Consider the following 23,262-nt stretch of genomic DNA (forward strand, 5'->3'; position numbering starts at 1 on the left):
GCGTCATCAAACCGGTGATGAAATCCAAATTATTGTTGAATTCTCTGTTAAAATTGATCCATTAATACTATCACTTTCTCTTCTATTCTACATCTATTTATAAAAAATAAAATAAAAAGTACATGTAGCCTACTGCGTTAGATTAAACCGGCAAGGGTCATAGCACTTGCATATTGTCCTATTGTTAGTTTAACTGCTTCTATTGTTCTCATTTGTAAGTCGCTCTGGATAAAAGCATCTGCTAAATGAATAAATGAAAGAGACAATGTTTGAAGAGACAATCATGTGTTTGGGACTGTGTGAATTGCAAAGTGTTTTGGGTTGACTTTTCAAACTTAGTTAAAAGGTCTTCAAACTCCTGTATAAGCCACACACACACACACACACACACACACAGGTTTTTGGTGACTCCCTGATGTTAGACTGTCTTGTTTTTGTATTTGTTATTGTTGCATAATAATTAATCTGTATTAATAATACAAAAATAAATCCAAATTAATAAAGGATCCCAAAACAAGACCAAACGAAAAAGCCCATTTACGATTTTTTAAACGTTTATTAAAAATATACATGCAACATTTCAAGAGATACAAATGTTTCACATATAATGCTTTAAAGAATTCCACTGCATCATAAAACATTAATAACATTTTTAACATCAGGCATTGTTTATGATGAACATTGAGGATAACATTCATATCAAAGATATTAAAGAAAAATTACTTTTATTTAGCAAGGACGCATTACATTGATCAAAAGATTCTATTTCAAATAAATGCTGTTCTTCTGATATTTCTATTCATCAAAGAATCCTGACAAAAATGTATCAGGGTATCATAAAAAAAAAATTAAGCATGCATGCAAAAAATGGTTTTCAACATTGATATAAAAATAAGAACCATAATTGAGCACCAATAATGATTGATAATAGAGCACAAAATCAGCATGTTGTATGATTTCTGAAGGATCATGTGACACTGAAGACTGGAGTAATGATGCTGAAAATTCAGCTTTGATAACAGGAATAAATGACATTTTAAATAATATTAAAACAGAAAACAGCTATTTTTAAGTGTAAGAATATTTCACAGTAAAAAAGCCAACTTACTGACAGTTCTCCAAATAAACATAAAACAGTAAAATGAACTGAGATATTTTTATTGGAAGTGTTCATGCATCATACTAAGTTGATTCAACAAATTCATTACTTAAATGATGAAAACGTACCATATCTTGTTGTTCAAACTAAATCGTTTTAGTTTTCATTGAAGTTCGCGTTTTTTGTCAGCGCGTGCGCAGTTTGAACCCTGAACGCATGCGCAGTTTGAGACTTCAGCTCCTCGGCGGTCACGTGTCTGTCTGCTGCTGTTCAGAAGGTCTTCCTTCAATTCAGCGTTTCTGTAGAATCACTGGTATGTATTAATCATTTTTTATAATCGACTGTATGTTATTTGTCATATATGATGTATATTGTGCTCTTCCCAAACTGATGGCATGATCTAATTCACCAGTGCTGCCGATTTCGCACACTTTTGGGTGCTTTTGCCAATTCTGTTGTTAACTAGCGGTGTCCTGCCTTTTCAATCCAGCGTTTCTAAAGAGTCACTGGTGTCGGTACACGATCCGTTCCACCTGCACGATCCGTTCTACGCATGCGTATAATGGGATTTTAGCAATATTGCGATTATGCTTTACCTCATGTAAACACAATACTTAATAATGTGATAAGCTCATAATGGCATCAACTATAATCGTATTAAAACAGGTGGGTACGCCGTGTTTAACCATGTAAACACTTGAATCACACTAACTGAAGTGCGCGTGTTTTTGTCACGCACCTTAAGCGCGTATTCATTTTAAACTTGACATTAGGAAGTTTTCCCTGAACTCTGTCAACATGACTCACTGTCAGCAGTCTGCCTTCATCCAGAAACAGCTCAAATAACGTGACAGCAGTGTATAAAACTGTTACAGGCACCGACATAATATTTCTGTCTTCATCACGGCACAGAATAACAAAATACGTCCATAATAACCCGTTTGTTATTTAACGTACGTAATTACGCGCATGCGTGCAACGGACCGTGCAGGTGGAACGGATCGTGTACCGACAACTGGTATGTATTAACGACACACTGACGGGAATATTGTTCTTTGTGTTGTTCACTGTATCGCTTGTTTATACAAGGGGTTTGTTCCCGCCGGCGCTCTCTGGAAGACTACATTATCCATCACTGCCTAGAACTACAGCAAACTACGGCAACTCAAATAGCTCAAAATACACATGTTTAGTTTTTTAGTTTTTTTTCTCGTGGTGACTCTCCCTGCATTCCAAATGGCATAATGTTATGTGTTTTAAAAATAATATATATTTTTTTTATTGTGAATAATTTTTATTTTATTTTAAATTCATTCATTAATGATTAAAGTAATAATTGATGTGCTATATTAGACATTTTTGAAGTAGAAATCCGTTTTGAAAGTTCAAAACGCTGTTAATTACAATAACTAGGTTAGCTGAAAGAAATATTGTTAAAAAAAGGTTCAAAGACTTGACTTGGACTTGGCCTTTAGGGACTTGTGAACATGTCTGGTATTTATCATTTTTATAATCAACCGTATGTTTTGTCAAATAAGATGTTTGCTCATTATGTATTTACAGTAGTTGAGGAGTTCAGAGAGAGATGGCCTGCCACCTGCACTTTTTCTAAAGGATGAGGTAAACCATTTAATAGCAACTGTCAATATTAATAATTAGTCTAATTATTATTTCTAAACATTTAGAACATTTTAGTAATACTAATAGTAGTAAAACTTTGTGGTGATTCCAATTGACTTTTTTTTTTTTTTTTACAGATCTCCATGGAGTTTTGGTGTATCTGTAACGGCGACTACCTGTGGAAGTTCAACATATCCCTTGAAAAGTACACAATACCTCTCCTAAAACTCTACAGGAAGAATGAATGCGTTTAGAGAAGAAATTAGGACTCTTTTGGTCAAGCTGGATGAACAGGTACTCTTTTAAGATGTTTGTCCTTTGATATATTCAAAACACTGCAGTAGTGCTGCACGATTAATCGTATCGATTTATATAGATTTTTTTATATTTGTAAAGGACATTATTAACCGGTATTTTTTTTTGTAATCAAACAGTTTTCGGAACGTTAATGTTACAGAAGGAACGCATGGACAGAAACGTTAAAAATATGTCTAAAAATGTTAAAATATTTTTCGGTCTTAAGCCCTGGTTCAAATGTTTACCTCATTGCCTTGCCTTAAATAAGACATTTCTCCTAAACCATAGGTTCTCAAAGTGCGGCCGCGATAACATCTGATAACATCTGTAAAACTGTTAAAACTGTACATTGCTTTGAAAGAATGAATCTCCGTTTAGTGGTGTTTAGCGGCATCTATAAGCATAAGCGGTAATTACAGGTGTGTAATTTTTTTACAGGTGTGCAGCCACACGGCAAAATCAACACATCATACACGAAACGATTTGACTCCCGAGCATTCCCAGGTCAGACGGGAAATCTCGCAAAATCCCTCGAGATCAAACGTGACTTCAGAGTAAACAATCATGTCGGACGAAGAGAATGCAGTGGCGATAGTTTGTAGTTTGTTTTTAACCGAAAAAAAAACGTTATCAGTTGGTCCTCCATCTCCGACGTCCACCGGACTTTCTGGTGTGCCATGCCGCCGGCTGTTTTGATTTTGTTTCCCGGTGCTTCCTCGCCGCCTCGTCACCTCGCTTTCTGATTGGCTACACGCCACAGTCTACAGGCTGCGTGCTTGTTTGTCCCCGGGGGACACCACACGAGGAGAAATCGGGCCAAAAAAATCCAACATGTTGCATATCCCCGATTTGAGATCGGAACGGTCCCGACGTCCTTCCGAGCAGACGAGAGCTGTCTTAACACACCACACACGGCAGGAATATCTGATCAGATTATTTTTACGATAATCGGAGCATCCTTAAGATTGTCGGAAGGGGTGAATCGGGGCTAAAATCGGCCTAATTATCCTGCCGTGTGAACCAGGCTGTAGATTGAAACAAAAGGTGTGCATGTAAACAATGAATGGCGACTGGCCGACTGCAGAAAGCAAAATCCGAATCCCGGACATTTTGGACGATCTCGACGGCCGGACATGTCCGGGAAAAAGAGGATGGTAACCCCTACTACTCAGCTTTCTCCACAGAACAGGAGCCTGCTAGCTTTGCTTCCAAAAAAAGATGGCTGACACTGTGTGTACATTCTGAGAGTGAGATCCCACCCTCTATGGGCGGGTTGAAAACATGCGGGACAGCTCCTACTACTGGCTGTAGTCTTTAACCTCTGGCCAAAAAATCCTCAGATGACGCAAAATGACGATTTTTGCGTCATCGGACGATTTTTTCCAGACAAAAAAATACATAAATCTCTCGTCTCAGGGTCACATGAGGGTGGAAAGCACGGTAATTCGAAAATACTACAGGTTTTCTACTAATACAAAGCTTAATGCTAAATCCTGAAGTATCCCTTTAATATTTTTTTGAGTAATTACATGGTAGGTAAAGACACTTAATAAGAAAAAAAAAAAAGATAACACTTTATTTTGATAATCTACTTTAAACATTCTACTAACTACAAGTCACTATGTTAACTAGCTGTCATTAGAGTATTAGTTGACGGTCTGTTTAATATCTGCTAACTCTTTATTTTGATGCTCCCCAACAGACATTCTAAGGACTATAAGTTACTTTGCAATTACGTCAACTTATTTTACTAACCCTAACCTAACAGTTTACTAACAATCTACCACAATCTACTAATGCTCCAATTAGGGTTAGTTGACATGTAGTTGCAAATAAATTAGTTATTGACGTAGTTGCAAATGAATGAGTGTCGTTGACATGTAGTTGCAAAGTTACTTATAGTTTGTGCAATGTCTAAAGTGGACTATTTAGAAAATATTCAAAACAAAGCAAAAATACAGATGTGATGTCAGAAGATAAGCATTCATAAAGCTTAACAGATAAGAAAAAGAAATGCTTTGACAGATCCAATATGCACAATTACTGTATGGCAATACAGTGAGAAAAATAAGTATTTGAACACCCTGCTATTTTGCAAGTTCTCCCACTTGGAAATCATGGAGGGGTCTGAAATTGTCATCGTAGGTGCATGTCCACTGTGAGAGACATAATCGAAAAAAAAAAAATCCAGAAATCACAATATATGATTTTTTAACTATTTATTTGTATGATACAGCTGCAAATAAGTATTTGAACACCTGAGAAAATCAATGTTAATATTTGGTACAGTAGCCTTTGTTTGCAATTACAGAGGTCAAACGTTTCCTGTAGTTTTTCACCAGGTTTGCACACACTGCAGGAGGGATTTTGGCCCACTCCTCCACACAGATCTTCTCTAGATCAGTCAGGTTTCTGGGCTGTCGCTGAGAAACACGGAGTTTGAGCTCCCTCCAAAGATTCTCTATTGGGTTTAGGTCTGGAGACTGGCTAGGCCACGCCAGAACCTTGATATGCTTCTTACAGAGCCACTCCTTGGTTATCCTGGCTGTGTGCTTCGGGTCATTGTCATGTTGGAAGACCCAGCCTCGACCCATCTTCAATGCTCTATCTGAGGGAAGGAGGTTGTTCCCCAAAATCTCGCAATACATGGCCCCGGTCATCCTCTCCTTAATACAGTGCATTCGCCCTGTCCCATGTGCAGAAAAACACCCCCAAAGCATGATGCTACCACCCCCATGCTTCACAGTAGGGATGGTGTTCTTGGGATGGTACTCATCATTCTTCTTCCTCCAAACACGTTTAGTGGAATTATGACCAAAAAGTTCTATTTTGGTCTCATCTGACCACATGACTTTCTCCCATGACTCCTCTGGATCATCCAAATGGTCATTGGCAAACTTAAGACGGGCCTTGACATGTGCTGGTTTAAGCAGGGGAACCTTCCGTGCCATGCATGATTTCAAACCATGACGTCTTAGTGTATTACCAACAGTAACCTTGGAAACGGTGGTCCCAGCTCTTTTCAGGTCATTGACCAGCTCCTCCCGTGTAGTTCTGGGCTGATTTCTCACCTTTCTTAGGATCATTGAGACCCCACGAGGTGAGATCTTGCATGGAGCCCCAGTCCGAGGGAGATTGACAGTCATGTTTAGCTTCTTCCATTTTCTAATGATTGCTCCAACAGTGGACCTTTTTTCACCAAGCTGCTTGGCAATTTCCCCGTAGCCCTTTCCAGCCTTGTGGAGGTGTACAATTTTGTCTCTAGTGTCTTTGGACAGCTCTTTGGTCTTGGCCATGTTAGTAGTTGGATTCTTACTGATTGTATGGGGTGGACAGGTGTCTTTATGCAGCTAACGACCTCAAACAGGTGCATCTAATTTAGGATAATAAATGGAGTGGAGGTGGACATTTTAAAGGCAGACTAACAGGTCTTTGAGGGTCAGAATTCTAGCTGATAGACAGGTGTTCAAATACTTATTTGCAGCTGTATCATACAAATAAATAGTTAAAAAATCATATATTGTGATTTCTGGATTTTTTTTTTTTAGATTATGTCTGTCACAGTGGACATGCACCTACGATGACAATTTCAGACCCCTCCATGATTTCCAAGTGGGAGAACTTGCAAAATAGCAGGGTCTGTCCAAATACTTATTTTCCTCACTGTATATGGTTTGACTTTATTGGGTATGCAGAAAAAAAAAAGAAGGATGTTTACATGTTTAATGCTGTAAGAATATATATTGGTTTCAAGGCACCAGAATTTTTGGTGTATTTTATTAATTGACTTAGTAGACTTTGTTTTATGCTAAGCTATATGCTTGTTTCTTACCTTATGGAAAACATGATGTAACCCTTTCGAATTTAATATCTATAGTTTTCCTTTATTCCTAGTCCTAAAGTATGTTTATTTGTAAGTACGGTTGATTATATATCATAAAAGGAAGTTTCTGTATTTTAGGTGTGGTACTATCATTAACCTCTAGAGGGCGGTTAACGCTGTGGTATGTTGAGAGTCAACGTATGTTAAAAATCAGATGAAGAAACCTGCTGAATATGCACGCACGAGGTCAGCGTGTAGCTGCAAAGACGATTTAATTTTCATTTGTTTCTTCGGTTAAATGTGCATATTCTTTTATAAAGGATAATATTAATCGTCGAGGTCGTTTATTTATCCTATTGCTGAGGAAAACAACCGGTCAATGCTTTTGGTTACTGGTTTTTCTTTTACAAGAACTCTGATTGGTTTTTTTTGAATGCTGATTCTGTCAAGTGATCTACCATTTGAACGGCGAGCCAGACCCTGATCTGCCACTCAAAGAATCATCGTGGTCCATCACGGATGTACACAAGAGAGCTAAGCACATACACACTACCCGGGTAGCAACACAGAAGGCCTTTACACACAAAGACATTGAAGCTCTTTACACACACATGACCATTGGAGCTTTACACATGGACATTTGAGTTTTATACACATGGACATTTGAGCACTTTACACACAAAGGATCCAGAACAAATTATTGAGACTGTTTTATTTTGTTTCATTTTATTTATTTTTTTCATTTTTGGTATTCACATTCAACTTGGGTTTAATATGAACCATGTTTGTTGTTGGTTCATAGTGTTGAGTGGAAACCAGACAAAGACTCAGCTGTGACAATATTGTTTATATTGAATGTGAATCATTGTAAATAAAATTGCCAGCTGTTAATTACTTGAAATTGATTTGGTCCACCCTTTTACTTTTAAATCCTCCCAGAGCCGAACCTAGGCCAAATTTAACCTCTGTAGAGTAACATATACATAGAATACTACATTCGTCGTTCCTGTTACATCCCTTATTGTGGCGAGCCAGCCAGGAGGATTTTTTAAAATAGCCGGTTACAAGTACATCTTGAGAGTGGTGAAGTTCCAAACTTTAGTCTCTGAAGTAATTTTTTTTTGTGATTGAGCACAATGAGTATGTCTGATATTGAAAAGTGTTACAATGTGAAAGCACGGCATTCTTTATGTGTGTTAGGCATTACTGATAATGACACAGATGATGACATTATTGCAACTTTTGAGAATTATGGGGTCATCGTGAAAGTAGTGAGAGTAGCCCCCCCTACTGAGCAGACAGGACAGCCCATCATTATAGTTGAGTTTGATGCACACACTCCTGTCACACTTCTTGAGCCTAATTTCCCCCTAGAAATTAAGAGTGTGCGAAACCCAGCAGTTGCATGGTATGCAGATAACATCAAAGTGCTAGCACAGCCCTCAGCACAGCCCCATCCCCAAGCACAAAGGTTATCGATTGAGTCAAGTGATGACAGTGATAATGCTGTTCCCGAAGAGGTCTCTTATGACAACAGTGATTTTATTCCAAAGAGGTATATAAAAAGACAACCACTTAAGAAGCCAAAACCAAAGTCACGTGTCCTTATCTCAGACAGCCAGCCTGATCCTGCTGTGAGGAAAAAAACACCAAAGCCTGCCTTTAACACGCTCACTAATGACGACCTAAACCCTCCTGAGATCCAGCGCATTGTAGTCGAGCACGTCATCAAAAATGATGCTTTTTCTGCACAGACACATTCCAAATGGCTGCGTTCCTTCTCAGGAAAGGTACCCAAGCCCCCAGGTGAAGCTGACTTCGATACTTGGTGTCTTCATGTTGACCTTCTGTTGCAGGATTCTCTACCAATAGATATCCAGCGAAGGAAAATCTTAGAAAGCCTCTTGCCACCAGCTTCTGATGTGGTTAAACAGCTTGGTTCTACAGCTCCTCCTCGAGACTACGTGAAGCTCCTAGACTCTGCATATGGCTTAGTTGAAGATGGTGATGAGATCTTCGCCCGTTTCCTGAACACCAACCAAGATCCTGGTGAGAAAGCATCTGATTATTTACAAAGATTACAAACACTGCTCAGTACTGCGGTTAAGAGAAATGGTCTAAAGCAGTCATCTGCAGATCGTCAGTTGCTGAAACAATTTCAGCGTGGCTGCTGGGATCACTCGTTAATACTTACCCTTCAGCTGGAAGCCAAAGCCAAGACACCACCTGACTTTGCAGAGCTTTTGCTTCTGCTCAGAACTGAGGAAGACAGACGTGCAGCAAAACTGGACAGGATGCAACGACACTTAGGCAGTTCAAAACACAAAGCTGCAATTCACAAACAATCTGTTGTTGACATGTCTCCTTACAGTGACTCAAGTGTGTTGCAGACCTACATTTCAGAAACAGAGGCTTTGAGAAAACAGGTGGCTGATCTCCAGATGCAGCTTAGATCCTCCAAATCTGAGAAAAAGAAGAAACATGAGTCCAAATTGACAGAATACTCAAACATGGTGACACCTAAAGTGGAGATGCAAGCTCAACAGGTAACAGCTAAACCACCAAAACCCTGGTTTTGTTTCAGATGCGGCGAAGATGGCCACATAGCTAGGACATGTGAAGGTTCCATCAACAAGGCGCTTGTGGATCGAAAGTACAAAGAGCTCAAAGCGAAACAGGATGAATGGAAAGTGAAAAATGGAGTGCCGTTAAACTGGACGGGGTTTCAGTAACGGGACATACTGGGGCCCATTGCAGAAAAGAATGTCCCAATGAACAGAACCAAAAAGAAGCAAGATGTCAAGCTCACTCTTGTCTTCCATCTCGTGAAAGTGATTTAATCTCTGGCATAATTGGTCCTAAATGCACAGCTGAAATCATTATTGAGGGACAGGTTTGCAACTCTCTTCTTGATTCAGGGTCACAGGTGACCACTGTGTCCAAGTCCTTTTATGACACGCATCTGTCATCCTCTCCAATCCTCTCTCTTGATGATCTTATTGAAGTTGAAGGAGCTGGGGGGCAGACTGTACCATACTTGGGCTATACTGAAGTTAGCATACATTTCCCAGAGAACATTGCTGGAAAAGCTGAAACTGTTTCCACTCTTGCACTTGTCATACCTGACTATAAATTCAATGCTGAAGTCCCAGTACTGGTTGGCACCAACACCCTTGACACATTGTTTAAATCTTTTGTTGCTAACGACAACAGTTATGCTGCTCCCAAGGACAAATTCCAACATGCACCCCTTTTGAAAACTCTCTTGCGCAGATACATCCTGGGACTAAGCAATGGAAAAGTGGGCCAAGTAAAACTACAGGGTCAGAAATGCGTCGCCATTCCAGCGGGTCAAAAGATGGTCCTGGATGGGTATGCTAGGAATGTGGCAACGATTGCTGATGCTCCACTTGTAGTAGAGCCATCCACTCACTCCAGCCTCCCTGGTGGTCTGCTTTTGTGCAGTTATGTCCTGACCAGTCCCAGACGGACCTCATTTAAAGTTCCCATAATCCTCCAGAATGAAACTGCACATGAAATCACACTCCCAGCCAACTGTTGTTTAGCTGAGCTCTATGCTCCATCAGCTCTGTCCTCGCTAAGGAATACCTCAGCTAAAGAGAAAAAACCTAGTGTTGTGTCTTCCACTACTAAAGTCGGCTGCAATGCAGTATGTTCCACCAATCCTGAAAATAAGATCACATTCGACTTCACAGACCCCTCTCTTTCTGAAGAGTGGAAAGAAAGAATTACAAAAAAAGCTCAACTCCATTCCTGAAGTATTTGCAATGAGTGACCTTGACTATGGGCACACTTCAGCGGTCAAGCACAGAATTCGGCTTTCAGATCCAACTCCTTTTAAACAGAGACTGAGGCCCATCCATCCCTCAGATTATGAAGCTGTTAGGCTTCATCTCCAGGAGCTTAGAGATGCAAACATAATCCGTGAGTCGGAAAGCCCCTTCGCTTCTCCAATAGTCATCGTGAAGAAGAAGAACGGTGCTATCCGCCTGTGCATAGACTACAGAAAATTAAATAATCAGACGATCAAAGATGCTTACGCACTGCCTAACATTGAGGAAACGTTTTCTGCATTGACTGGATCCAATTGGTTTTCTGTCATGGATCTTAAGTCAGGTTACTATCAGGTGGAGGTTGAAGAGGAGGATAAGTACAAGACTGCATTCGTAACACCAATGGGATTCTGGGAATTTAATAGAATGCCGCAGGGGGTGACTAATGCACCTAGTACATTTCAACGTGTCATGGAAAAGTGCATGGGCACCTTGCATCTCAAAGAAGTCCTTGTCTTCCTCGACGATCTCATCGTTTTCTCGAAAAGCCTGGAGGAACACGAAGAACGCCTCATGAAAGTCCTGAACCAGCTGAAAGCGTTTGGCTTAAAATTATCTCCAAGCAAATGCCACTTTTTCATGAAGTCTGTGAAATATCTTGGACATATTGTTTCAGAGAAAGGCGTTGAAACAGATCCTGAGAAAATCTCTGCACTCACCACCTGGCCAAAGCCGACAAATATCAGTGAGCTGAAGTCCTTTTTGGGTTTCACTGGGTATTATCGGAGGTTTGTCAGAGACTACTCCAAAATTGCCAAACCATTAAATGCATTAACAGTTGGCTATTGTCCCCCTCGAAGGAATGCGAAGGGTTTTAAGCCTGTCTCCAATTCTGATTTCAAGAAGCCTTTTGGTGGTAGATGGACGCCTGAGTGTGACACCGCATTCCAGACACTGATTGAGAAGCTGACCACAGCCCCGGTGTTGGGATTTGCTAATCCAAAACTGCCATACATCTTACATACAGATGCTAGTCTCCATGGTCTTGGCGCTGCCTTGTACCAGGAACAAGATGGTCACATGAGGGTGATTTCATTTGCCAGCAGAGGGTTGTCGAATTGTGAAAAACGTTATCCCACCCACAAGCTGGAATTCTTAGCCTTAAAGTGGGCAGTGACGGATAAGTTTTACGACTATCTGTATGGGGCCGAGTTCACCATCATGACCGATAATAATCCCCTCACATATATATTAACATCTGCCAAGCTTGACGCTGCAGGACACCGGTGGCTTGCGGCCCTGTCTACTTTCAACTTCAGCATCCAATACAGAGCTGGGAAGAAAAATCAAGATGCTGATGGTCTCTCCAGGCGACCACATGATCAGGTGGATACCGATAACAGTTCCCAGGTTGAAGATGACCGCATTAGTCAGTTCATCTCCCGTTTTCTGAATGAAGAAAATAGGATTTCCTTTCCTAAGGAAGCAGTGGGAGCTGTTTGTCAAAAGCATCAACTGTACGGACGCCCTGTGGCAGACAAAGATGCCAATTTACCTGTTGCTCTGGAATGTCTTGCCATTGATGCTAATGCCATCCCAGTTGAATTCTCCCAAGCTGAATTTCTTCCTGGTTCCAGCACCCTTCCCCGGATGTCCCAACAGGATTGGGCAGCAGAGCAAGCAAATGATCCTGTCATTAGTAGAGTGACTCACCTCTTGAACACTGGCAAACGTCTCTCTTACCGGGTCAGACAGCAAGAAAATCGAGAAGTCCAACTTATGCTTCGACTGATTCACCAACTTGTAGTCCTCGATGGAGTCCTCTATAGGAAGCGTATGAACAGAGGAGAGTCCTTCTATCAGCTAGTTCTACCTCAGAAGTATAAGGAAGTGGTCTTAGAAGCTTTGCATGACTCAGTAGGTCATATGGGAGTGGAGCGGACCTTGGATTTAGTTCGTACGCGTTTCTATTGGCCAAGGATGTCTTTGGATGTCGAAACCAAGGTCAGCACATGTGAGAGATGTATCAGAAGGAAGGCAAAAGCGGAAAAAGCATTTCCCCTTGTTAACATCGAGACCAGCCGACCTTTAGAACTTGTTTGCATGGACTACCTTTCTCTTGAGCCAGATGGTAAAGGTACTAAGAACATTTTAGTCATCACTGACCATTTTACAAAGTATGCTGTAGCAATTCCAACAGCTGATCAGAAAGCAAGGACAGTTGCTAAAGCACTTTGGACTAATTTCTTCATTCATTATGGGATACCAGAACGCCTGCACAGCGACCAAGGTCGAGATTTCGAATCTGCTGTGATCAAAGACCTTTGTCTTCTACTGGGTATAAAGAAGACTAGGACCACTCCTTACCACCCACGTGGAAATCCCGTGGAGAGGTTTAACCGAACTCTTCTCCAAATGCTCGGAACTCTTCAAGAAGAAGACAAGATCAAATGGCGTGATTTTGTGCAGCCTCTGGTACATGCCTATAACTGTACGAAAAATGACACCACCGGTTTCTCCCCTTATCAGTTAATGTTCGGGAGACAGCCAAGCCTTCCCATAGATGTAGCCTTTGGTATCAAGCCTGAAGGGGAAAAGAGAGTTAGTCATGCCGAATACATCAAAAAGCTTCAAGAGAGTCTGCAAGAAAGCTACAAGATTGCTGTTGAATACAGTAAGAGGACAGCTCTTCGCAATAAGCAACGATATGATCTAAAGGTGAGAGAGTCCACTTTACAAGCAGGAGACCGTGTTCTCGTTAAGAATGTTGGCATAAGAGGCAAGCACAAGATAGCTGACCGATGGAGCAAGACCATCTACATAGTAGTCAAGCAAATAACTGATTCTCCAGTTTATGTTGTAAAGCCTCTTACTACTGACGGACCTGAAAGAACCCTCCATCGAGATTTACTCTTGCCCTGTGGTTTCTTAACCCCCACCAATTCCAGTGATGAAGACACCAGGGTGGAGGAAAAGGAAAAAACAACTTGTTCTAGGGAATCGCCAACAGTTCCAGAGGATGTCGATGAACAAGTGTATGAAAGTGATGGAGAACCAGATTTCTACTTCCCCCAAATAATGCAGGATAAGACATATCCTACCATAACAGTTTTCAAGGACGTGCCTTACGTACAAGAAGTGGAAGGAAGTTCCTGTGAGACAACATTGAATCCAAATGCACAACCATTTGAACCTTCTGGAGGTGTGGAAAGTCTTGGCATTGAACTTGAGCATGTGCAAATTGATGGGGGAAACGCAGTGGAAGAAGTAGTTTTATCTGAAGAGGGAGAAACAAACTTACCTGAGGACTCGCTGGAAGAGAATGTGGGAAACTCACCTGTCAAAGAACTGGATTCCGAGGCCGTTGAAGTCATCGATGATGAGTGTACTGAGGAGTTGATCAGGAATAGAACGGAACCTGTTGAGGGAAAAAGAGGTGAAATGAGGAAAGAGGACAACGACAGTGAAATACTGATTGAGGAGAATGTTGAAAGAAATGGAAATACCCCTGTGCAGGAAATACCTGAGCCGGAGTCCAGACATTCTACCAGAATCAGGGAGCCACCTAACAGGCTAACTTACACATCATTAGGAAACCCCTTAGTGTTAGTCATGCAATCCCTGTTAAGTGGTTTAAACAAAGCTTTTACCCAAGCCCTTGAGCCAGATAATTTCCCTGAAGTTAGGATACTTACCCCTGATAGATCAATGATTTTGTAAGTACACTGCATGCAGAGACGCTTGCAGGTTCAGGAGGGGAGGATGTAACCCTTTCGAATTTAATATCTATAGTTTTCCTTTATTCCTAGTCCTAAAGTATGTTTATTTGTAAGTACGGTTGATTATATATCATAAAAGGAAGTTTCTGTATTTTAGGTGTGGTACTATCATTAACCTCTAGAGGGCGGTTAACGCTGTGGTATGTTGAGAGTCAACGTATGTTAAAAATCAGATGAAGAAACCTGCTGAATATGCACGCACGAGGTCAGCGTGTAGCTGCAAAGACGATTTAATTTTCATTTGTTTCTTCGGTTAAATGTGCATATTCTTTTATAAAGGATAATATTAATCGTCGAGGTCGTTTATTTATCCTATTGCTGAGGAAAACAACCGGTCAATGCTTTTGGTTACTGGTTTTTCTTTTACAAGAACTCTGATTGGTTTTTTTTGAATGCTGATTCTGTCAAGTGATCTACCATTTGAACGGCGAGCCAGACCCTGATCTGCCACTCAAAGAATCATCGTGGTCCATCACGGATGTACACAAGAGAGCTAAGCACATACACACTACCCGGGTAGCAACACAGAAGGCCTTTACACACAAAGACATTGAAGCTCTTTACACACACATGACCATTGGAGCTTTACACATGGACATTTGAGTTTTATACACATGGACATTTGAGCACTTTACACACAAAGGATCCAGAACAAATTATTGAGACTGTTTTATTTTGTTTCATTTTATTTATTTTTTTCATTTTTGGTATTCACATTCAACTTGGGTTTAATATGAACCATGTTTGTTGTTGGTTCATAGTGTTGAGTGGAAACCAGACAAAGACTCAGCTGTGACAATATTGTTTATATTGAATGTGAATCATTGTAAATAAAATTGCCAGCTGTTAATTACTTGAAATTGATTTGGTCCACCCTTTTACTTTTAAATCCTCCCAGAGCCAAACCTAGGCCAAATTTAACCTCTGTAGAGTAACATATACATAGAATACTACATTCGTCGTTCCTGTTACAATTACAAATGACGTTGTACAGCATGGATTTTGTAATCTGTAGTATAAAATTAAGTCTCTCAACACAACGTGTTTGATACTATACAGGCCATGTGGAAACAGTTGAAACACAATTGTGTAAAGCTACAAGAAATATTGCTCACATTAGTACAGCCTTTCCCTCAGGGAGAAATGTTTGCGTGCCAAAACAACATCACTCAAACTTTTCATTGTGCAGCTGAGTGAGGTAATGCAAAGTAACGCACGAAAAAGTTAAGAAATCAAGTACTGTAGGATGTAAAGAAAGCATGAAAAATCACGAACCAATACCAAAAATAGGACTTGACATGACCTGACAAAAGCCCTATTCAGATGGTAATTGTTTCTCATGTGGTCGTCTGTAAAAATAAATTTGCTTGGCACCTCAGTGATAAAACTCATGCATTCAGATGGCGATTTATTTACAGTGAAGGAGCAAGTTTTGTGATCCCACGAACCCGGAAACGCGCTGCTCACGTGGTCAGTTTGCATGATAAAATGTCATATGTTAGGAATAGTAAGAATAAATTAATATTTAATATTAATAATCGGTTAAAAATAGGAAGATAGATATGCTGTTATAGGCCTAATTGAAATATAATTTTATAATTGATATAATTCTTTCTCATAATGATGTCATTTTAAAAATGTGGGAATTAGCGGAAATAAGTACGCCTCTTTTTTACATGAGGTAAACATCAAGCTTAGCAAATGGCTTTCAAGCCAGCCAATCAGAATTTAGCAGTCTCATCTCTGATTGGCTGGAATTATGGCATATTGTAACGCTGGGTTGTGTTGAGCAAGCGAACCGTCTGCGCTTAGAGAGCGCTCACGGCTGGTATGAAAGGAGCAAGAAAGTGAAACTTTGCACACGCGAAAGAGAACGTCCGCGCACATCCAAATACTTATTTTAAATGCAAAATTGATTTTCGTTCGCTCGCAATATTTTCTTATCTGCGAGACGAACATTTCTCCGCAAAACTCAGTTCACGCGCGTGCGAAATGCCCTTTTCCACGCTCAAAATGTGATCTTGCGCGCGCAGAATTGTGACCGAAATCTCACCCCATACTTTCCTACATATTTCAATAAGGTCCAAGTCTCCCTGTATGGGGGAGGGAGACTCACCTGTCGCACTGTTAGGCCTGGTTTTTCATATGACAGTCCTGTCTTTGTTCAATGTGTCTTTGGCTACATCTACATTAATCCGGATACATTTGAAAACAGCGTTTTCGTTTAAAAACGCTCTCCGTCCACACTAGCGTTTTCAGGCGTTTTCGGACGTTTCAGTGTGGATGAGAAACTTTTGAAAAACGCCTGAAAGAGATGAGAAAGTGTAGAGCCTGCGGTAAGCAGAACTACTTTCAAAACACTTAGGCTCTGTCATGAGTGTAGGAACCCATTACCCAGTTACGCATTATTTCCACATCTGCACTATGCAGTTGACGATAACCGCAATTTACTAGAATTGTAATGAGACGCGTTTGTAAACCATGTTTTCCGCCAAATAAAAGCTTGATGCAGTTTCCGTCAAAATAAAAGATCATGTGTTTATCTCTTTCAAGTATAGAAATTAGTACAAAACTAATGGCGGCATGCCCCCGAACCCCCCTAGAAGGCCCAAGGCCACACAACACAGATTGACCAAAAATCCCGTGAGAAACACTGGTATTGCTATGCCAGTGCAGCTTATAGCTTGTTTTAGGATTCATCACTGTGGAGTCTAGTCCAATTGTATTAATAAATGACAGTTCTGTACTTATTTCATCTGTTAACTCTCACTCGTTCCTACTCTCTCATTACGGGCTTTAAGAGTACTGGGTCTGCATTTACTTTTTACAGTGCCTTTCAACTCTCTCTGTTCGTGGGCATCTAAAATGAATCAATAACACAAATTAAAGTCAAAGTCAAGTCAAAATGTATTTCTAAAACACATTTAAAAGCAACAGATTTTCACTACAAGTGCTGTACAATAAAACATGGAGCATATAAAACACAAACAAAACAAAACATATTAAGTTTAACATATTGGTCAGTGCTAAGCATTCCTAATTTATCTGTGATATAAATAAGATGCTAAAATTGTTATTTATACAGTATGTACAGATTGTTCATATATACAGATTGGTCATAAATAAGGCACTATATTTAAAGATGACTTTGTCTTGACTTTTAAAACGAAGCAAATGTGGCTGTGATGACTTGATGACTTCTTTCTGTGGCGCGCTGTAGCGCAGCAAAATGAGAATAATTTAAAGGGGCTTTTTACAATAAAATCAGCAATACTATATTAACCCCGATCAAATACAAGTAGCCGACTACGCCACCTAGGTTGTTTTAATGGAACCCAGGACCCAAGTTAATCATTCACTGAGGGCTGGACAGTATTGACTCTCAACAGATAGATTGAATTACAAAAATACTTTATTAGACTATAAAATGATCTCAATATTAAAAACAGTTATCAAAAGGAATGCAGTCCTCAGCACAGTCTGGTATGATGTCCTTCTGGTGAATGAACAAATGTCCTGGGTTGGTCTCAGCATGTAGTTCTCCACAGATCCAGAGATTATAGTGTACTAGAAAGAAATAAGAAACAACTACCAGTATCTCCAGTCCAATGCAAGAAAAAGCTAACTACACTCCCACTGGTGCACGCAAATCCCCACACCATGTAATACACACTGCAACCCAAATAAATCACACCACAGCAAAAGGAAAACAAGAGCTATGGATAGTAAGTTATACTGGAAATTAGTTCTTAGTCTCTTATTATGGATTCTCTCTATTCTGAATTAGATGCAAAATGATCAACACAATATTCATCAGACGATCTTCAACTGGGGTTGTACTCACAATATGACTGGGTAGCAGTTCCCACTACCCAGTCTAGTTAATTTCCAGCGTTGTGAAATCCTCCGTCGCCGTCTCACCAACCGCGGTCTCACTCGTCTCCGACCAGCACTCGTTGATTCGCTCCTCCAAACAGCAACCGCTGATACACTCGACTCTGTACACGCTGACCCACTCGTCTCCAACAGCCGCGCCTATGATTGCTCTGCGTCGCCGTCGTGCTCACCGCCCACTGTTGCCGTCTCCAAACGATCGCTGACTCACTCGTTCCCGCACAGCCGTAAAACGTTTGGTTATCACTGTTCAGCGTTTCTTCTCAGACGCCAGCACCTGTTCAAAACACTCAACTCCCATCAATTCACTCCCATCACATTTCCAGTCTTCAGTCTCTCATGTTCTTGCTCAGACGTGGACAGGCTCTGAGTTTCTGTCAGGATGGTGTTGGACTTCAGGCTTCGGGTCAAGTCTCGAGCTCAGAGCTCTCAGCAAGAATGTTATTTCCTATCCAATACAAAGATGATATGAACAAGTCAACTCATGAATGATTTTTTAGAGCTAGAACAGAATTGAATTCTGCTTGGTTCACTGATTCTGTTATTCTCCTGTTTACTACAGTGAAGCCGCTTTAAAACAATCTGTATAGTATCAAGCGCTATATAAATGAAGGTGACTTGACTATATTACAAGAACATTACAATGAACACAAATTTGAAAATCTCCCTACAAATAATCCAGAATTTAAGACAACAGATAATATCCTACTCTGCTGTTACACTTCCTCACACCTGAAACTGATCGAGAGAATCTCCTGAACTTCTCCAATCTACTGTAGACCATCACTAATCCACTGATGTTGTAACATCTGCTCTAACGTCGGGCGTTTAGCTGGATCCCGGGCTAGACACTGGCTAATCAGATCCCTGCATTCTGTGCACATTTTAATAAGGAGAGAGCTGGTTAGTCATGACCATGTGACCTGGCATCTAAAACATGATTAATGTACTGTAAAATGTTCCTTATCATTAGTTTAAAAGTGAAGTATGTCGTTTCTGCGACACTAGTGGCAGCGAGTGGAATAAATGACCAAATAAAGCATATTTTCAAAAAACCTTGCAAAGGCCCCTTCTTCCCTTCATCGCGTCTTCCCCGACTCAAACATCACAAGCGCAGCTCTTACTGGTTCATGTGAAGGCATGTTTCAGGTCCAACATATTAGTAATATTTGTAGCTGTGTTGCGTTTGTCTTTATGAAAATGTGCCTTTCTGCATCACAATGCTCTGTTCACTTTGACGTGTTCATGACCCGTTTAATCTTTGAAGGCATAAATGCAGTGAATTTTGGCTTTCACTTCTGTAACTAAAGCTGCATTTCTTTTCCCATGGCTCTCGCCCCAAACTCTCGCTATATATAAAACATCTTACATACTTCACCTTTAACTGTTTCTGTACAAAGCCTTTGCTTTATGTGTGTGTTTATCAGTGTTATCAATATTACTCACTTTTGGATAAGTTGGGTTTCAGAAATATAACTTTGGCTCGTTTGATTTCCGTTCTCTTGCAAAAAGGAGAACATCCGTTCACCATCTTGTACAGCAACACTCCTAGAGACCAGACGTTTGCTGGGACGGCGTGGAATCGAGGTTCTGTCAAGACTTCAGGTGGGCAGTAATCCGCAACTCCTGTAAGAAAGACATTTGCACATTGTTGAGCTTTTGTTTTTAAAGCATCAAATAATTAGTAAGTCACTACATTCAGGTTTCCACACTCCAAGAATGCTCACCAATGTATATTTTGCTCTCGTAGCCATCGCTACTAAACAGCTGACCGCAGCCAAAGTCTATCAGCTTGAGCTGTACCGGGGATTTCTTCAACAGGAAGTTCTGCGCATGAATGTCATGATGGAAAACACCACGATGGATGCAGTGTTGCACTGCCAGCACAGCCTGTCTCATGATGACCCGTGCTGTTGATTCAAACACTTGATGATTACGATTGATGAAGTCCAGCAAGCTCTCGCAGGGTTCGGGATACTCCATAACCAGAGTGAAATCTCTAGGATCTTCAAACCACTCGTACAGTCGTATGACGAAGGGGCTTATGGGTTCTCGCCTCATCATCAGAAGAAGCGCCACTTCTGTAACGAGAGGTTTGGGATTCCCAGGCTAGAGAGAAGTAGCAGACCGAAGGTTAGCTGGGTAAAAATCTGAAGAAAACATCATTTTGAAATGTACTTTTCTTTGATCTTTTTAGATCCGTTCAAAAGAGCCTTTTCAGCTCAAAGTTATTTGGTGCCTCTAGGCTTATTTGTTGATCACATTTACACCTGATGCTTCCTACGGGTGTATTAACTACAGTAATCTACACTTAAACAACTCAATACACATTCAGCTTTTGGCCAACTTACAATATTAAGATAACGATCGTTGTGAATCTTGCGCATCCGCTTGATGGCAACCTGCAAAAAAAAAAACACCCCAGTTTCAATAACAGTAACAGTATTCAAGCGCCTGACCTTGCACTAAGGATTAAACCATCTGTACATTGTTTTAAATGTGTTTTGCAAGAGCAAAATGTTTGTACAATTAAGTAAGATTGACCTTTTTGCCGTCAAATCTGCGTGTTCCCAGGTACACCTTGCCAAATCCTCCGGATCCAATCATCTTTCCCACGTTGTAGAGAGACTCAAAGGACTCTGAAAAACAAACAGAAAAATATGAGACAATTATTAGCTTGCTAGATCCAGTGCTGGTCGAGAAAATAATATTATAATGGGGGAAATAATATTAATATTCTCTAAAAACAAGCCTCATACAAGATAATACTGTTCAAAATAATGTTGGAGAAATAATGATTGACCATTATTTGTCTTGACGCCGGAGTGATCTGGAGCGGGTGATGATGGTTCAGGATCTGCTGGAGGAACAAAAGCCTCCACAACATCCACAGCACTGCAGGAACAGCAGCAGAAGACACACTTCAACGCCTTCCAGAGCCGGACGAGACAACCAGGTACTTTCCTCTTCCTACGTTCTGGAGCTTTTTCTGAAATGAAGAAAAAACAATTGAAAACAACTATTAGACACATCTCTGACGTCAGATTAAGCAATGATATAATGACATAACTTACATTTTACTGTTAAATTCTTATCTGTAATGTTACAAATCTAAAGTAATGGGAATTTTTCACGCTATCCCCCTGACTTCTGCTTAATGCCTGCATAAATGTCCCAATATCATATTGCACAATATTAATAGTCATTTTATGTAACATAATTGTAATGTAATTCAAGAGCAATAAGTGGGGAAATATAATAATTTTCTGGATCGTATGCTGTCTGAGAAGCGGCTTTCTGTGCGTGTGTTTCTGGTGTGTGTCAGACAGCGCAAGTGCCATCGAGTTCATGCCTTATTGAGAGCGTTTTGCTAACATTCCCATTAAATTAAGGAAACATTATTTCTAAATGTTCCCTGAACGTTCAAAACGTCCAGTTTTTTCAACGTTTCAAAAATGTTCTATCTCGGCTAAAGGAACATTCTATGTTATAATTTTGCATTATGGGAACGTTACTTTTGAATGTTCTCGGAATGTTCTGAAAATGTTAGATGATTGTCCAATTAAAATATATATATATATAAAAAAGGTTTCACTTTATTTTGATGGTCCCTTTAACACATTCTGTTGACTATAAGTAACATTGCACCTATGTCTACTAACTCTCATTAGAGTATTAGTAGAGTATTAGTATTTAGTATTCTAATTTAGTATTTAGTATTAGTATTCTAGAGTTAGAATAAGTTGACATGTAGTTGTAAAGTTACTTATAGTCAGTAGAGTGTCTGTTGGAGGAGCATCACAATAAAGAGTTTGCAGATATTAAGCAGAGAGTCTACTAATGCTCTAATGAGAGTTAGTTGACATGTAGTTGTAAAGTTACTTATAGTCGACAGAATGTTCAAAAGGGACCATCAAAATAAAGTGTTACCAAAAAAATTAAATACAATAAAAATCAGAAAGAAAATTTCAGCGAAATTTTGCTGAGCAACAGTAAATGTGACCGGACATTAACATGTTAAAAACTTGACTCAGTTATGCATGAAATAGCAAAATCTCTCTCTATAGACTTTACACTGCCCAGCCTTATTTCAGGCTCACCTGTTGAGCTCTTGTTCACTGGAGAAGCCTCCACGGCACCCTGAGCAGTTCGGCCATCTGAAGTCTCTGTTGTCTCTACAGGAACTTGACCCGGCAGCGGAAACCCTTCGAGGCTGTCGGACCTGCAGAAACTCTGTTGGTTTGGGCTCTCCGATCCATCGCCACTCCACCTCCACTCGACGCTGTACGTGCCTCGGCTGCTCAGACTCAACGGCTCTCTACACCTCCTCTCCACATGGACCTCAGAGAGGAACGAACCTGAGGAGGACGTGATGCCCGGAGAAGAAGCTGTGGAAGCAGTTCTCCAGGATCCTGAGGATGGAACATTTCAGACATCAGACAGGGTGGCCGCGGGTCCTTAAAAAGTCTTAAAATGTCTTAAATAAAGTTTTCCTAATAAAAGGCCTTAAAAAGTATTAAAATGTCTTAAATTCAGATTCGATAGGTCTTAAATATTTCTGGTCACGTTACTGCTAAAATTTCTCCAGTCTGACGCACCTAATGTCCGTCAAATAACCAGCTTTTTCTGGTAACGGTGTTTCGTTATTTCAAATGTAGGCGCGTTGCGCGTGGCAAGCGCGCTCATAATGTAAGAGACGCCGGCGCGACCACAACAGTGCCCAACATCAAATGGCAAACGTAAAATGCAAGCGGAACGAAACTGCTCGTTATTGTGTGGTTGAAGGACCGTTTATCAGTTTGGACCAGTGCAGCGCGAGCCGTTCGTGATCATGCGACACTGTTACTACACAGCGCTAATAAGAGATACAGTAAAGAAAGCATTTGATTTCGCCACAGAACTGACAGAAGTAATAACATCGCTGCGAGATCTAGTGAGAAGCATTCATATTTCTCC

The 23,262-nt window shown here is 40.4% G+C and overlaps 2 protein-coding genes across 2 annotated transcripts; one reads left to right on the plus strand and one right to left on the minus strand.

Annotated features, from left to right (window-relative positions):
- Positions 1–1,342: 1,342 nt before the first annotated feature.
- LOC311281309 (uncharacterized protein) lies at positions 1,343–22,814 on the plus strand. The gene is made up of 6 exons (XM_084394154.1): positions 1,343–1,412; positions 2,663–2,719; positions 2,857–3,013; positions 19,819–19,911; positions 20,057–21,262; positions 22,488–22,814. The coding sequence occupies exons 5-6, from the start codon at positions 21,149–21,151 to the stop codon at positions 22,677–22,679; spliced, it is 306 nt and encodes a 101-aa protein (XP_084250280.1). The 5' UTR covers positions 1,343–1,412; positions 2,663–2,719; positions 2,857–3,013; positions 19,819–19,911; positions 20,057–21,148; the 3' UTR covers positions 22,680–22,814.
- On the minus strand, positions 18,714–20,913 carry LOC311281063 (serine/threonine-protein kinase pim-2-like; the record flags this gene model as incomplete). The annotated part of the gene is made up of 5 exons (XM_084393703.1): positions 18,714–18,754; positions 19,753–19,932; positions 20,034–20,415; positions 20,658–20,708; positions 20,851–20,913. 5 exons carry the CDS (start codon positions 20,911–20,913, stop codon positions 18,714–18,716), a joined length of 717 nt encoding a protein of 238 aa, XP_084249829.1.
- Positions 22,815–23,262: the final 448 nt, after the last annotated feature.

The sequence above is a fragment of the Rutilus rutilus genome, assembly GCF_951802725.1.
Source record: "Rutilus rutilus genome assembly, chromosome: 21".
Lineage (NCBI taxonomy): Eukaryota > Metazoa > Chordata > Actinopteri > Cypriniformes > Leuciscidae > Rutilus > Rutilus rutilus.

Bases quoted from the DNA above. Each gene is read 5' to 3' on its own strand.
- LOC311281309 (XM_084394154.1), top strand. From the start codon at position 21,149: ATGATGGTTCAGGATCTGCTGGAGGAACAAAAGCCTCCACAACATCCA. The intron at 21,263-22,487 runs GTACTTTCCTCT...TTGTCTCTACAG, and splicing joins GAGCCGGACGAGACAACCAG to GAACTTGACCCGGCAGCGGA.